We start from the raw sequence: 17,041 nt of genomic DNA on the forward strand, positions 1-17,041 counted from the left end.
ATGATTTAAGGATGTGTATTGATTTGAGAAGTTTGAACTTTAATATTCTTGTGGATGTACACTCATTGCCCGTTATCAACAATTTGGTGGTGTTACTTGGTGATGCAATGTTTTCCTTGGGTTTGAGGTCAGCATATCACCAATAGATTTTCATTCAGAGTCAGGTTTACGTACAGCTATCCCAGCCATGGAAAGTGTGTTCCAGTTGAAAGGGATGCCTAAAGGATAGGCATCTATTTTTCTACGTTCCAGCCTGGAAACTGTTTGCTGATTCCAAAGCAATGCTTTTCGATGTTTATAGAGGCTAAGTCATAACATTATTATTATTATTATTATTATGAAAATGAAAGAACCGAAACACCATGGTCTGACCTTGAAGTAAGAAAAATGCTAATTTTCAGACAACGTATTGACATCTTCGGTAATAGTATCTGATAAGATGTTGTACAGTGGAAGGTATTGTTAGTCAAGAATTTGGGGAAAGAACCGCATCCCAAAAACATCCAGAAGCACCCAGTGGCAAACCACACTCCACAACTGGATCTTCACCAATGGTGCTGGAACTAGACTTGCTGGAGATCCTACAGCACCCCCAAATATCCTTGAAGAAGTCAACTTTGAAAATTATCAAGAGACCTTTGCATGTTTGTTTTGCAATATGTAATGTTTTTTCAGAGACAGACTTCAGATGTCCGATAGCTTCTTCTGACTATCTACTGATAACCTTTTCAACATAGCATTTACATTTCCTTTCTTTGAATGAAAAATTAATGCATTTTCTAACTTACCCCTAGTGATACTCTTGTCTGGGTACAGGGGAGTGTGAATGGAACAGGATGGAGTATGTCAGCGTCTTACATCACACGTGTAAATTATAACAATGGCTTGGCTGACAAACAAAATGTTCAAGTATTTGTAAAAATATCAGCAACATTTAAACAAACTGAAGCTCATGATGAGACTCACAGTATGCGAGAAGATAATATCACACCCAGTTAATACAACTGTGGTGTGATATTCACCATGTGTGGTATTATCTACCCCTTGAACGGAGACATAACATGGTAATAACAAATGTTTCCCCTGTTGTGAGCTGCCAAACTCAGAATATTGCTACATTTCCCTACACAAAGTCTGCCAAGTTTTACTGGGCAGTAATTGTGCTAGAAAAAAGTGAGGTATTTTTGTACAAGCAGGAATCCTGATCCAAGTGACTACACATAACACGACGCGTGCACGCCAATACCGGCTCCGTCTGACTCTCTCAGGACCGGGAGATTACAGGTGTTTGGGCTTATCAGGGCGCCACCACAGACTACCCATAAGACTTCGGATGTTTAGCATACACAGCCTTACATCACACAGGACCTACGTTTTCCTGTAACTAAGAAACTGTCGTTTGGACCCAGAAACCAATTTGTTATATGGTTTGCTTTGGATACTTTTCGTGCTTCTGCACAGTGAAAAATATAACTTTTTTGCCTTGAAAAAGTCCTGCTGGACGAGACACGTGTTGGCTGTCTCTGAACATTTATGTTTTCTATGTTTCCAACATAAGGAATTAAAATTTCTGGATTTCTGCTCACTGTGGACTTATTCATTTGAGTGCCCTGGTACTTTCTGTTTACAATTTGACACATAACATTTTGTGCCACAATCCACTGGTAGAACTCATACTGCTCCACATACTACTTGCAGTTTAAGACAAATCCCTCCTTAAATACACTTCTTCTGTAAGTAGCATTTGATTTTTCACAGCCTTATGTTTATAGTGAGCTAGCACCTCCCACTCAGAACTGTTCGAGCACCATTGATCTTTACAGCCACACTCACCACCTGTCAGGTAAGTATTCTATTATGTACTCCCTAAAAGCCCTTCTCTCTCTTTCTTTAAGCAAGTCTCACCCAAGTTATGACTACTCAGTCGTTAAAATAAAGACAGTCTACTAATATCCAGCCCTCTGTCTTGGGCTTACTTGCATACCCTCTCTAAATCTAACAATCAAATTAATTTTGTTAGAATTGTCTGATCGTTTTGAAAAACCCAATATCAGTATGTTCTGCATGACAGAAATATGGTAATCAGATCACTGTAAATCCTTTGATTTAGGAGCCTTTCCCCAACAACTTTAGCAATATTTGCAGGTCTTAATGTTTAAATAAAATCAGAGGTGGGATGACCATTATTATTCTATCCCTTCTGCCCATTTCATTAGAACCCTTTCATTCTAACCCACACTGCAACCTTGTATCTTTTTTGTTCATAGTTAGCAGAATGGGCCAGCATTTTGCTTTCATTTACTTTCCACTTAAAGAAGTAATTTCAAATTTGACAAAATTTCTGGTAGATTTTGGTTGGTATGTAATGAAGAGAAAACACGTTAATCCTCCTGTGCGACATGAATGTCTGAAGGGCTCCTCCCATGAACCGTTCTAGCCAATTTAAACTAAGGGCCTGATTTAGACTTTGTAGGATGGAGTTACTTCATCACAAATATCATGGATATCCTGTCCGCTCCATTACGATTCCATTATATCCTGTGGAAATCGTAATGTGGTGTAAGGGATATCCGTCACATTTGTGACACATTTGTGACAGAGTAACCCGCCTGCCAAACTCTAAATCAGACCCAAAGTTTGGTGACCTTTAATCTCCAATCCTACACATAAAGCAGAACATCTTTTAGACCCTATATTTTTCATGAATGGCTTGTAAATAAAAGTGGATAATCCTATTGAACCCACTTGGAATGATCACGTTGCTACTCAATTTATGATCCATGTTTATGTATCACCAAAATAATCATCAGGAGTAACGTTCTACTGCAAAGGAGGTGAAATCAATGTGCACCTGAGTCTATAGACTCTCAAGTGTTCCTAAATTTTAATCAGAGTTGTATCCGGCAGTATGGTGGACCTCAAAGCCAAGGTCAGTTGTGTCTCAATCATCTAACAAAGGATGTTGACTCTGCCATTCTGTTGAGAAATCATGAGCCAGTAGCTATACTAGACAAAACCCGTGGTTTTCCTCAGAACAATGCCAACTGAAACTGCAAACAGCAACTGGAATGGCAAAGGGATAATAACTGTAACCCGTCCCTTAAACATGAATATATAAAACAAAGCAAAATATACAAGGACCTAAACAAAGGAGTAAACATGACTTATTTCTCAGCTCAAATTGCTACTCCATCTAACCTAGCTAAAGATCCTAAATGAGCTACAGCAAACCCAAGCTTCCTATCATCACCTCAAATTAATTATGCAGTGACCTTGCCACATTTTTTACTGTAAAATCATGAAGATTCGAAAGAAGACTTTATCAGTGAGTATAACAGTTAAGAATGTTTTAAAAGTAATTCTATATTGTTTGCTTTGGCAGCTGAGGTGAATCAGCGGAAAGAAGAGTCTGCTAGTATATTGCTCTTCAATTTCACATTGCATACTGTTACGGGGTCACTGTTGTTTGAAATGATGAGTGATAGAAGAGTTGTGTGTTCACAGTGTGTTTGTGGTGGTTGAACATGAATGATGAAGAGGAAGGATGGTGGTAACAGCTGTTGTGAAGAAGGTTCAGGATGAGCAAGTGAAAAGTAAGATGTGTTTTGATGAAAAACTCAGAGTCAAGTGAAGGAATTTAAAAAAGAAGAGTTGCTGAACACAAGGTTGCTGTGTTTTTGTGTAAAAGGGGATTCCATATTTGGACCACCAACTGAAGTCATTTCTGTAGGTAAACGTGTTGGTCAAAGGAGGGAAGTGCAAGAATGCTGAGTGTACTGCAAATACCAGCAAGTAAATGCCAATGATTTATGGGAAGACTTGAGCGGTTTTCTGTATGATACATATATATGTGTGTGTGTGTGTGTGTGTGTTTGTGTGTAGTTTTTCTTAATTCTTGCTATCTGATAGAGACTTCTAGCTGCAGATTCCTTACCTTTGAATTACCTGGCATCAGCTTGGAATCCAGAATTTTATCCTGAGCCGTACCCGGCGTGTGCCATCGGGTGGCGTCATTTGGATCCCTGTGCATCTTTCGGCTCAGCGTGGCTTCATCAGCATCGTTGGAGCTGTCTGTGAAGTCACGGTTGCCTATAAAGGCACCACCCGAACGTGCGTACGTCAGTTCTTTTCCTTCCGTGCAAGGTTAAGCGCAGATCTGGATTTGAACTACCCTCTGCCTTTTTTGGCAGGCCTTTTTCAACCTTTTTGTCGAGTCTTTTGAAGTCTGTGCAGGATGGCATTGAGGAAGACGGGGTTCAAGCCATGTGGCGCCTGCCATCATGCCATGTCGGTGACAGACCCCCATCAGGTATGTCTCTGGTGCCTCGACAGAGACCACGACTCGAAGTTGTGTTCTTACTGCCAGGCCATGGCCCTGCAAGCTTTGAGAGAGCGATCTTTGAAGCTCATGGTGGCCCGGCAGTCGACTTCGATTGGCACAACTCATGGTCCCGATGGAGGAGGAGGTCGTGGGACCGCTCCAGGAGCCCTAAGTCCTCTTCTTCTCACTTGACGTCCTCGACGCACTCAGGTAAGAGGCATAAGAAGAAGTCCAAGCGGAATTTGACTTTGCCATGCCAGTCGGCTGACGAGGCGTCTCAGAAACATTGACGTTCTAGGTACGGTTCTGCGGAACCAATGCCAGGGCCGACTTTGAGCCTCCCCGTTTCCGGGAGTTGGAGCGACCCCCGCTCAGCTCAAAGAGTTTTACGATGCCATGCGCCTCATATTTGATCGGGCTGCCCCTGCTGGCTCGACTTTGGGCCCGAGGGGTCAGCAGCAGCCCCATCGGGTTCAACACCAGTGGCTTTGGTGCAGTTGGGGACTCCATGATCCGATACCAGATCAGGGGCGATGCCCAGTTCACACAGTCAACCTCCTCCGGCGTCGCTCCTGACGTCGCCACTCCCAGCTCCACCGGCGCCCACCGGTGGAGCGAGCCCCATCCTTATCCAGATGATCTGGAGCTGGAACGATGTTGTACAACGCCAGTTCCAACTTCAACGGTGCCGACAGGGGCCAGATCAGTACCTGAGGCTTTTTTGGAACAGCCATGTACAGGGGAGGAATGGGAGGGGTTCTATGACCCTTTAGACTATGGATTGGAGCATATGGACTGGTATGAGGCACTAGTGGAAGCCAGTGGCCTGATACTTCTCCAGATACTGGCATGCTCTCACCTCCTGCTGTGGCTACGGAGGAGGGAGCTTCATATGCTATAGTGGTTCATAGGGCAGCTGAGGTTTTGGACCTAGATTTGCCTATGGTGACAGTCAGGATAACCTCCTGACTGAGGTGCTTCAGCTGGGGGTTTCCACATTGGAGCCAATGTTACCCTTAAATGAAGCACTCAGTGATGTCCTGCTGGGGACGTGGTCCAAACCCAGCACAGGGGCTCCTATTAATAGGACTATCGGCCGCTGCCATAGACTAGCTCCAAATGATCCTAGTTTATTCACCCACCACCCCACTCCGGAGAGCTTGTAAGAGGCTGGATCAACTTGGAAAGAAAATGTTTTCTTTCCCCATCCTGTCATTGAGGTCCGTAAACACCTCATGCCTATTGCGCTGCTTTTCCCATACTTTGTGGAATATGTTGGCACACGTGCTGCCCCAGGTCCCAGAGGGCATGTAGGACACTCTCACACAAACTGTAAAAGATGGAAGTGATGCAGCCAATTTACAATATGGTGTGGTTTGGACACAACCGACTCCTGGGTAGGGCGATTTCATCGACAACGGACCTTCAACGCCACACCTGGTTCTGTACATCTGGCTTTTTGGGGCATGTCCAGGCAAACCTTATAGACATACCCTTCGATGGCTCGCACCTATTTGGGGAGAAGGCAGACTCAACGCTTGAGCGGTTCAAGGACTCTAGAGCTACGGCCAGATCCTTGGGCCTCTCGGCACCTGCTCACAAGCAGTCTGGCTTTTGCCCCTTTCGAGGCTTCGGAAGGGGTGTGGTACTACGCCACTAACAAGTCAGCCTCCTTCCTCCGTCCAGTGCGAGGACGAGGTTATGGTATCTTCAGACCCAGATGGTCTAGCCAGAGGTCGGCCACCTCCCAGCCCCCCTCTTCCACAGCACCCAAGTCCTGCTAGTATGATACTGCAAGACCATGCTCGTCCAGTTGGAGGGAGGATTCAATTTTATCTCCCTCACTGGCGTTCCATAACATTGGACAAATGGGTCTTGCAGATCCTACAGAAAGGCTATTCCCTCACCTTCCAGTCTTTCCCTCCCTCTATGCCTCCATTAAAAGAACGGCTGATGGAGGATCATTTAATCTAGCTTGGCGAGGAAGTTATGGCTCTCTTGGCCAAGGGAGCCGTAGCAAGGGTCCCAATGTCAAAAGTAGGCAGTGGTTGTTATTCCCGCTACTTTCTGATTCCAAAAAAGAAGAAGGGTCTTCGCCCTATCTTGGATTTAAGGGACGTCAATCTCTTCCTCAGAAAGGAGACATTCAAGATGCTCACTCTTGCTCAGGTCTTGTCTGCCATAGACCAAGAAGACTGGATGGTAGTGTTGGATTTGCAGGATGCAAATTTTCACATCCCCAACCTGCCTGCCCACAGGTGCTACATGGGGTTCAGGGTGGGCCACAAACACTTTCAGTTTACTGTGCTTCCTTTCAATCTCACCAGTGCCCCTCGAATGTTCACCAAAGTGATGGTAGCAGCTCATCTGCGCAGGTTAGGGGTTTCAGTCTTCCCCTACCTCGACAGCTGGCTGTTGAAGGCTCCTACGCCCCAGGCTCTCGTCAACCACCTTCAGATGACGGCAAACCTGCTGAATTTGTTGGGGTTCACTGTAAACGTTCCGAAGTCACAACTGACTCCCTCCCAGAAACTCCCTTTCATTGGAGCCATCCTGGACACAGTGCAGTTTTGGGCTTATCCTCCCTAGGAGCAAGTCCAGGATATTCAGGTTATGATACCGGTGTTTCGGCCTCTATCCTAGAAATCGGTGAGACAGACTTGGAGACTGTTGGGACTCATGGACTCCTACATCCTGGTAGTCAAACATTCCAGATGGCATATTAGGGCTCTGCAGTGGGACCATAAGTTCCAGTGGGTGCAGCATCAGGGTAGTCTTACCAGCACAGTTCCGATCTCGGAGGAAACTGTAAAAGGCCTGCAGTAGTGGTTAGTGAACTGCAATTGGGTCAGAGGCGGACACGGCTCCCTTCCCCAACCAGATCTCATAGTAGTGACAGATACGTCACTTCTGGGATGGGGAGGCCACCTGGGTGAGGTGGAGATCAAAGGCTTCAGGTCTCCAGCGGAATCAGGACTTCGTATCAACTTATTGGAGCTCCGGCAACCAGACTGGCATTGAAAGCATTCTTCCTATTGTGAAAGGGAAGATAGTGCAGGTGTTCACGGACATCATCACCGCAATGTGGTACTGCAACAAGCAGGGCGGTGTGGGGTCATGGATTCTTTCTCAAGAGGCTCTGTGTCTCTGGACGGAACAGCGGGCATAACCCTGGTGGTTCCACACCTGGAAGGTTCTCTGAATGCCAGGGTGGACAAACTCAGCAACCGGTGCCTAGTGGATCATGAATGGTATCTCCACCTGAAGGTGGCACAAGGAATCTTTCAGCAGTGGGGAGAGCCTTGGTTAGATCTGTTTGCCTCCGCATAGAATGAGCAATGTCAGCAGTATTGTACGTTGGAGTTTCCAAGGCAGCAGTTGCTCTGAAATGCTTTTCCTCGCAAGTGGAATTCAGGCCTCCTGTACGCCTTTCCGCCCATACCTCTTCTGCCCAGAGTTCTCAAGAAGATCAAGAACGACCGGGCCTAAATTATCCTAGTGGCTCCGGATTGGGCAAGGAGAGTTTGGTAACCCGAGCCACTGAAAATGAGCATCAATCCTCCAATCAGGTTGCCCCTTCGGGAGGATCTTCTGTTGCAGCACCAGGGGAAGGTTCTCCACTCGATCCTGTCAACTCTGCGTCTACATGCGCGGAGATTGAGCGTCAACAGTTGATGGCTTTTGACCTCCCTTCTTGAAGTCTGTAAAGTTATTTTGGCAGCCAGGCGTCCCTCCACTAAAATGATATACGCCTACCGTTGGAAATGCTTTGTATGTTATTGTACAGAAAGGTCTAGTGATCCTCTTTCAGCTTCTCTTTCTGATATCCTTCTCTTTATACTATCCCCTACCCAGCAAGGTTCTGCCTTGGGTACTCTCAAGGGCTATCTTTCTGTCTTATCGGCATTTCTTCGGCTAAATGATCAGCCTTCACTTTTCAAATCTCCCATTTAAATAGATTCCTCAAGGGGCTTGTACATATGTTTCCTCCCACGCCCTTTGTTATGCCCCAATGGGACTTAAATCTTGTCCTCACATTTCTTATGTGTGCTCCTTTTGAGCCCTTACACAACTGTCCCCTCCAGCTGCTCGTCATCAAAACAGCCTTCTTAGTGGTGATAACATCTGCAAGGAGGGTGAGTGAGATGCAAGCTCTTTCAGCCAAGCCACCGTAACTCACCATGTTCCCAGACAAGGTGGTTCTCAGAACACGTGCCTCTTTCCTTCCTTAGGTGGTGACCCCATTCCATCTGGGTCAGAATATCACCCTGCTCACCTTCTTTGCTCCACTACATCCTTCTAAGGAAGAGGAGCGACTCTATTGGCTAGACCCAAAAAGAGCACTGTCATTCCACCTTCACAGCACAAAAGAGTTCAGGGTGGATGACCAACTCTTTGTGGGGTACATGGGAGCAAAGAAGGGTTGGGCAGTGCAGAAGTGGACCATTTTGGCTGCTACGCATTGGCCAGCAAGCAGCCTCCTGAGGGCTCATTGTACAAGGGGTAAAGCTGCTACCACTGCGCTAGCTCGGTGCGTTTCAGTCCTGGATATTTGTCAGGCAGCAACGTGGACACCTTTGCACACGTTTACAAAACATTACTGCCTGCACAATCAGGTACGGATAGATGGACATTTTGCCCGTTCGGTCCTACAGGACTTTTTAGTATAAGTAGAGGTATCTGCAGCCCACTGCCAGGAGGTAATATCTTGGGTATCTATTCAAAGGTAAGGAATCTGCAGCTAGAAGTCTCTATCAGTTGAACAAGTCACTTACCTTTGGTGAGGAATTATCTGGTAGAGACTCTAGCTGCAGATCCCTTACATCCACCCATGTCTCCCCGCTCTGTGGATATGTCTAATAGGGTTAGGGTTTATCCTTTTTAGAACCCTAGTTTTGCACAGACAAACTGTTAGTTCTATCCATGATTGTGCTTCTGGCGTGAAAGTTTGTGGGTAAAAGAACTGACTTACGCCCTCCGGGGTGGTGCCTTTATAGGTGACCGTGATATCACAGACAGCTCCAACAATGCTGATGACGCCACACGGAGCCGAACGACATACGAGGATCCAGACAACGCCACCCAACGGCGCGCGCAGGGTACTGCTCAGCAAAAAGTTCCAGATTCCAAGCTGAAGCCAGGAAATTCAAAGGTAAGGAATCTGCAGCTAGATAGAGCCTCTACCAGATAATGCATTACCGAAGGTAAGTAACTTGTTCATTATTCACTACCTGAGTAGTTCTCAGGTGTAGATGTAGTGTATCACTTCTATATATTCTATGGATGTCGTTTGGAGAGTTCATCCTAACTAATGCAACACAAAATAGATGCAGATGGTCTAATTAAAGCACCCAAATCTTTAGTGGTGCTCATAACGTGGAAAAAATATTTTATTTTAAGGATGAAAAACCTCACCCACCCTTAGATGACATGCTTCATCATCAGGTTCCTCCTCCCACCACTAGGTTATATATCCACCACTACAGAGGCTGTGTTTCTAGACACCAATTCGCAGCGTGGTTATCTATCAAACATTTGGGACAGTTGGTGCAATTATAATGTTTATGTTTTATTTATTGCATCACTTCTGCCTTGTTCAGGTGGCCCATTGACTAGGATCCGGTCACTTGCAGTGCACATCTCTTAGTCTGTCATTGAGTGGTGTCCTCTTGCCCAATATCTTTCACTATATGCTTGTTGGACATCTTGATTTATTAAAGGGGTACTCATCAAACACATTGTCCCTTATAAAAGAACCATAATATAAGCTGTCTCCTAATTTATGTTGTGGGCATAATGGAATAACCAAAATAAAAGTATCATTTTGTTTCCTTTTCTTTTTTTTACTTTTGTTTATAAGACTAAAGAAAAACCAGAAGAAAAATCTGTCAAACCGAAGCATGTCCTTAGCACTAGAAGTGTCCAGGCGGAAATACACAGATCTGTGGAAGGTAAGGAGATGCACAAGATTTTAGCTAGGATAATGCTATAATTCTAAAGGTTTAGGATGTTCAGAAAATGATGAAGCTGGCCATTATAGACAAATATCTTGTCAAAGGTGGTATCTTGGGATAGCTTGGGTTGAATTTACACCTATTCCACTGCTTGTAAACACTGTGGACTGTTTTGCTTTCACTGTGATTGATTCAGAACTGATTTCCCAGCCTTTAAATGTATGCTTTCCTTCTAGATGTTGGATGTTTGTATCAGCTATATTACATTTTTCATTAACATGCATCTATCCTGAATTTTCAATAAGGACATCACTTCCTGTGATGTCAATAGTGGCCCTAGAACTACCACAGTGACTACTGAAATGTTAAATGCCATTTACACCTTGATACTACTAAACCTTTGTAGCAAATAGTTCCTCTGTGTATTTTCACCGCTCGCCCCACAGGGAAACTCTTTGATGACCACCGTGTTTGTAGAAACTTACCATTAGAGTGTGCAATTGTGATGCATCAATATGTTATTCAGGCACGTCAACCCTGGAACATATATTAGAATTAAAAGAGGTGCATCCAAGCACTGACTTGCTGCATCAAATAATGGGTGTATGTTATAGAATATCCCAATGTTGTGAGTTGTTGCATAATTTGGTCCATCAAAAGACCTTTTTGCCTCCTTTGTCTTGGAGTAACAACAGTGTTAGTGGCCTGAGTTTCTTATAGACCATATTTTATCACCATAAACGGGTGCACTGGTAAAATGGTAGTTCAGAGCGAAATGGTGACTTACCAACCACCAGGATATCTTCTAGTTACTTTCATAATGGGTTGAAAGAGCCCTGTTAGTGCATGGATCTTCAAATTGTGGGGCTCGCGCCTGCTAGTCATGATGCTATGTGAAGAGAGTGCCAGGCCAAGAGGAATTGTGGAGGTAGGCTGCAATAATAATGGGGCATTGGCAGGTAAGACACACAGTGATGGGGAGCTAGGCAGAGACAGGAGTGATGTACCATGAATGATAAGAGATAGAATGTGAAATGATGACGGAGGGTACTGGTAATAGAGTGGAGGTGATAGGAGAGGTGAGGTTTGACAGGAGAAAATCCAGTGACGGGAGGACTTTTACTTGACAAGGGGGCATTGACGGTAGAAACTGGCAGTGAAGGGAAAAGTGGGGAATTGTGGGAAAAGTGGCTATTGATGTGAGAGGGGGTGAGTGATGAAACAGACAGACAATCATGAAGATGTGCAGTGACAGGAATGGTGGACACTTAGTGGAGAAGTGGAAACTGCTGGAAAGGGGAACAGTGACAGCAGAGAAGGGCAGTGAAAGGAGAGGTGGACAGTTAGCTGTAAAATGGTCAGTAACCAGAGACGGGGCTACTGTTGGGATGGAGCACACTGTCAGAAAATAGGTGGGCAGTGCTTGTAGTGGTAGACAGCATCAGAAGATCCAGACAGTGATGGGAGAGTTGTACAGTGATGGAAATAGTGGATACTTATATAGTTGGCAAATGCTTGTGAAACAAGTTAAAAGTGATGGGAGAGAGAAAAAGTGTGGGATATCTGGCAGTGATGTAGGCAGCGGAAGGAGAGGTGAACTATGACTCATTATGGTCCTCTGACTAGCGCCGGGCAGTTAGTGCAATGGACAAGAGAATAGGCAGGTAATGACAAGAGACAAGGGGGTAAGGATAATGTTTTATGTTAGTAATGCCCCAGTACAGTCACCTCCACTTGGCCAGTGTTTCACTGTCTTCCATCCACATTGGCCAAACCCGGGGGGGGCAACATAAAAATATTCTGTGTAGGTCCTCTGTGTTGGACTACATCCAGAAGCTAGAAAACAAAGCACATTATCAGTATTTCATGTCTGGTACCCCTTTGGAAGTAGACTTCCCCTCACTGATGGTAGACAGAAAGAGGAGACTGTTGTCTAGAGTCTGTATATCAAAGGTATTACCTTTCCAAATAGTGATGGCTAACAATGTGGAGCTAATTCACAACCAGCCTATAGGAGTATATGACTGGGACTGAAGAGAGTAAAAACTGTCCAGGATACTTTGCGAGCAGTGGAAAAAAGATGTGACCCCATGTAAACAACAAAGTCAATTGCATTTAGTTCAGTCTAAGCCTAAACAGACTGAAAACCTGGATCTGTGGTTGTTTATTTCAAACATACCCACGAATTGTAGCTCAAGTCAGACTCTAGTAGTAATGCTTTCTTCCTGTGGTACCATTGGGATGATGAATAATGTCTGCCCAGCAAAGCCCAAGTAAATATATAAAACCTACTGGCGGTCGCCAGTAGGTAATTATAGTTAGGACCATGCTTACACAGAAGCATTTTTTGACTTGCCTATATTTTTGGCATCGTTTGAAGAATCCTCGCAAAATTTCCCAAAAAGAGCGTGCCTTGATTCTTGTTGCACACGGAAAGTTTCAGGGTGATCCTTCAAGTGGGGCCGAAAAAAAGGGGGAGTCAAAAAACATGGATTTCCCATGCTAATTCCCATAGGAGTTTTGAACACAACTACAGTCCAAACCGCTGAATGGAATTACATCAAATTTGGCAGAAAGGTAGTTTTCGGTAAGCAGATTACGCTTTTTGTTATTTTGTATAAATCCTTTCAGTAGTTGTTGAGAAATTTAAGGAAATCCAGATTTACATATCTGTGACCGCGACAACTTCGCGAATAATAGCAAGCTTGTGCAGGGAAATGCAGAGCTGTGATTGGTTGCCAACACTTCAACCAGGAAATTTTGCCAGCCACAAAAAAAAAGAAAAAAAAGAAAAAGGGTCAGGGTAGAAATACCCTGACCCCTAGCCTTGTACTTATGGTCTCAGTGGGACCCCACCCTGACGGGGCAAAAAATCATTTTACATTTTTTTTTGCTGGCAATTTACTAATTTGCAGCAAAAAAAAAAACACAAGCACAGTCTCCTACACTTCTTTTTAATTTAGCCCCCAGGTTGCCACGTCATGAGGGCATTATAAAAAGTAAGAGGGGGTACCTGAAGTTAACACAAGGATGGCTTACTTACTCTGTTTTGGTTCTCATTTTCCTTTTACAAAGAGTGACTCCTAAAGGTTGACGAGAATTGTCGTCTTGGGTACCACATTGATTCACAACCCCGCATCACAAAATGGATGCCATTGTCACCAGTCACAAACTAAATGAGTTTATTATGTGAATACGCCTGTAAAATATTCACAAAAACAGCAGTCAGTAACAATCGGTTGATACACAGACTCAAAAACTAAGCACTTCACAGAACCATTTTGAGATAAATATTTATGGTGTGCTTTGTGTATCATAATTTACAATTTATACATGTATCCTTTACGGGACGCGAGGGACGTGTGCATTTTAATGCTACACAGGCACATCACGTACACGCTCAAGAGCTTGTTTCAGCACACTTTAATAGCATGAATTACTATATGTTCAGGGAATACATTTAGCAGCCAGCCAAAATGCCAATCTGGCTGTTTGATTTAGAAACTTCCAAGAGGGAATTTAGACTGTGTGAAGTGATTGTATTGAGTTTTCCAGCAGTATTTCAGTTAGACTTGCACAGCAGCAAGCCAGTCTTAAAACACAATAAGAAGGGCAGTTTGTCCCATGAGAGTTCACGAAAGACTTCACATCTCCGCACTCCTGTTTGCTGTACGTGGACTTGTAGAAATGTTCCACCTCGGGGAAACGTATCTGAGACCCTCATAGAATATTTCAGTAATGTTTCACATTTGCATGAATTATGTAGAGGATTACAGGTTCATTTCTAAGCTGTTTAAAGAAAGATAAAGTATAAACATGGCGTTTTATTATCGCATTTTAGTTCATTATTAGATTTTCCCTTTAAATGGCAATAAAGGAAATTATTTGACGAGAAGAGTAATAACTCAGGAAGATAGCTCAAACTTGTGTGAGAGAAGATTCAGGAAGTTAAATTTCCAAACTAACTATGTACTGAAACCCAAAACCTATGATATATATATATATATATATATATATATATATATATATATATATATATATATATATATATGTATATATATATATATATATATAAATTCACTGAAAAAAAGCAAAGGTTACAGGGACGTTACAAAACCATAGAAATTCACCTGTTATAGTTAGAGTTTCTTAAGTAAGTATAACTCATGCCCTAAGGTAACTATAACTAGCACCCTCGCCATGCACTGCTAATTACCCCACAAATTACAGCTCTCATGACTTCTTTGATAACATCATTGAAAAATGTCACTGTAACATCTGCAGTAACATTATTGATCACATGCCTGTGCATTGCGGCGGCATTAGTTATAGTTACCTTAGGGCACAGGTTTTAGTTGTTTTAGATAACTTTAACTATAACAGGTGAATTTGTATGGTTTTGTACGAGTGAATTCAGAACCTAACTATAACGTCCCTATAACCTTTGGCTTTTTCAGTGAATTTCTACGGTTTTTCAAAATTCTATTTCCTAGCAATAATGTCCCTATAACCTATATATGGGTGTGTGTGCCACCCCCTGCCCAATGTTAAATTTAGCCCGCGGTGGTGGCCTCCCAGGTATGTTAAAGCTCCTGGAAGGGAGTCTGGCCCTCATTCTGACCCTGGCGGTCGGCGGAGAGACGGCGGTCGGACCGCGAACAGACCGGCGGTATTAAAAATGGCATTCTGACCGCGGCGGTCCCCGCCGTGACCGACCGCTACTTCTCCACTCCGACCGCCACGGCGGTCATGACCGCGGGGCTGGAGTTTGCGCACTCCGGCCCGGCGGTCGTCCCAAGACCGCCAAGGGTATTATGACCCTGCCTACCGCCGCGGTTTCTTGCGGGCGGGAACCGCCGTGCGAACCATGGCGGTAAGCACTATCGGGGCCAGGGAATTCCTTCCCTGGCACTGATAGGGGTCTCCCCCACCCCCCACTACCCACCCGAGTCCTCCCCCCACACCCTCCACCCCCCTGCCACCCCCAGAGGTGGTACGAACCCCCTCCCCACCCCCACCCCGACATGCACATACATGTACCCCGACATGCACACACCCCCAACATGCACATATACACACCCCCTACACACACATACACAACGGGGACACATACCCGCACACATACATGCCGACATGCGCACCTGCCGAACAGCACACATTACCCATAGACACAGCAGCACCCCCCGCCCGCATACACGCACTCACACACCCCCTCTACACACTCACACGCACACCCCCATGCACGCCCACATCACACAACACCCCCCCACCCCCTCCCCTCACGGACGATCAACTTACCTTGTGCGTTGGTCCTCCGGGAGGCGACGGGAGCCATAGGGACGTGACCGCCAACAGAAGACCGCCAACAGAAGACCGCCACACGGAAATGTGGGTCGTAATTCTGTGGGCGGTGTTCTGCTGGCGTGGCGGTGGAGGTTGACCAGTCTCCACTTTCCCGCCGACCGCCAGTGTGGCTGCTGGCGGTTTTCCGGCGGAACGCTCCCAGCGGTCAGAATGCGCACAGCGGCACACCGCCGCGGTCGGCGGTCTTCACCGCGGCGGTAACTCAGCGGTCTTGTGAAAAGACCGCCAAGGTCAGAATGAGGGCCTCTGTGTGGCCCTGGGGAGGTGGTGTTCCCCGGTACTTACCCTGCTGCCTTTTCTTTCCGAAGGTCATGCATGGTGCGGGGTTGGCTGCTTAGTGGGGTTTTGGCTCTGGTCAGGCCCTATAGCCAATCCCCACCGCACACGTGCGTGGAATGGTCCTTATACCGCACTGTGTGATGCAGGGTTGGGAGCTTATAGGGGGTTGGCTGTAGGGTCTGGCCGAAGGCCAGGTCCTGCAGCCAGCCCCTGCTGTGTGGGGGTTGTGTGTTTATAGGGGGTTGCGTGGCACAGGTGCTTGTATGGGGTTGGCTGCAGGGCTGGCCACAGGACAGCCCTTTGGATAACCCCCGCGGTGCACAGCAGCAGTGTTTGGATTAACGTAAAGTAATTAAATTACTTAATTTTAAAAAACTGTAGTAATTGACAGAAAAAGACAAATGTTACAGGGATGTTGTAGTTAGGTTACTTTTTACTTGCACAAAACCATAGACATTCAGCAGTTATTGTTATGGTTATCTCAAGTAACTATAACCCGTGCCCTAAGGTTACTATAACTTGTGTCCTCACCCTGCACTGCTAATTACCACACATATTACATCTCTCATGATATCTTTGATAACATTGATAATATCAGTATAACTTTTGCAGTAAAATTATTGAGAAGAAAACTATACATCGTAGGGGCGCGAGTTAGAATTACCTTGGGCCACGGCTCCAGGAGGGGAACGGTGTGGCCCCCCCTCCTTTCATTTGCAGGGGCCAGCCCGTGGGAGGTGGAGGTTCCCGGGCACGCATATGGCCCCAGAGGGGGTCGGGGGGGTGCGACCCCCTCCCAGTTTTAAATATGTTTCTGGATCCAGGTAGGTGGTAGCTCCCGGAGCCCAGGGATACGTGCCCCCCCGACCAATGTCATTGGCGGTTGCCAGTACATAATTATAGTTAGGACCTAGTTTTGATAGGAAAAGCGTTTTTTGTTACGCCAAACACTTTGGCCCGTTTGAAGAATCTTCACAACATTTACAAAACTAGGATGCCACACACTTCAGCCACTGTCTTGAAAGTTTTGGGGTAATTCGTAAAGCAGAGGCCGAGAAAAATGGAGGTCCCAAAAAGCTTTTTCCCTGCACAATTTCCATAGGGATTTTCAGACACGACTACA

The 17,041-nt window shown here is 45.3% G+C and overlaps 1 protein-coding gene across 2 annotated transcripts in view; it reads left to right on the plus strand.

The window, feature by feature from the left end:
• MYLK3 (myosin light chain kinase 3) overlaps positions 1-17,041 on the plus strand; it is a 386,764-nt gene that overhangs the window by 121,809 nt on the left and 247,914 nt on the right. For both annotated transcript variants that reach the window (XM_069216622.1, XM_069216621.1), the window contains exon 2: positions 10,182-10,272. In XM_069216622.1, coding sequence (XP_069072723.1) covers positions 10,182-10,272 — 91 coding nt within the window. The remainder of the gene's footprint in view (positions 1-10,181; positions 10,273-17,041) is intronic.

Source organism: Pleurodeles waltl, chromosome 12 (genome assembly GCF_031143425.1).
Source record: "Pleurodeles waltl isolate 20211129_DDA chromosome 12, aPleWal1.hap1.20221129, whole genome shotgun sequence".
In the NCBI taxonomy this organism is placed as follows: domain Eukaryota; kingdom Metazoa; phylum Chordata; class Amphibia; order Caudata; family Salamandridae; genus Pleurodeles; species Pleurodeles waltl.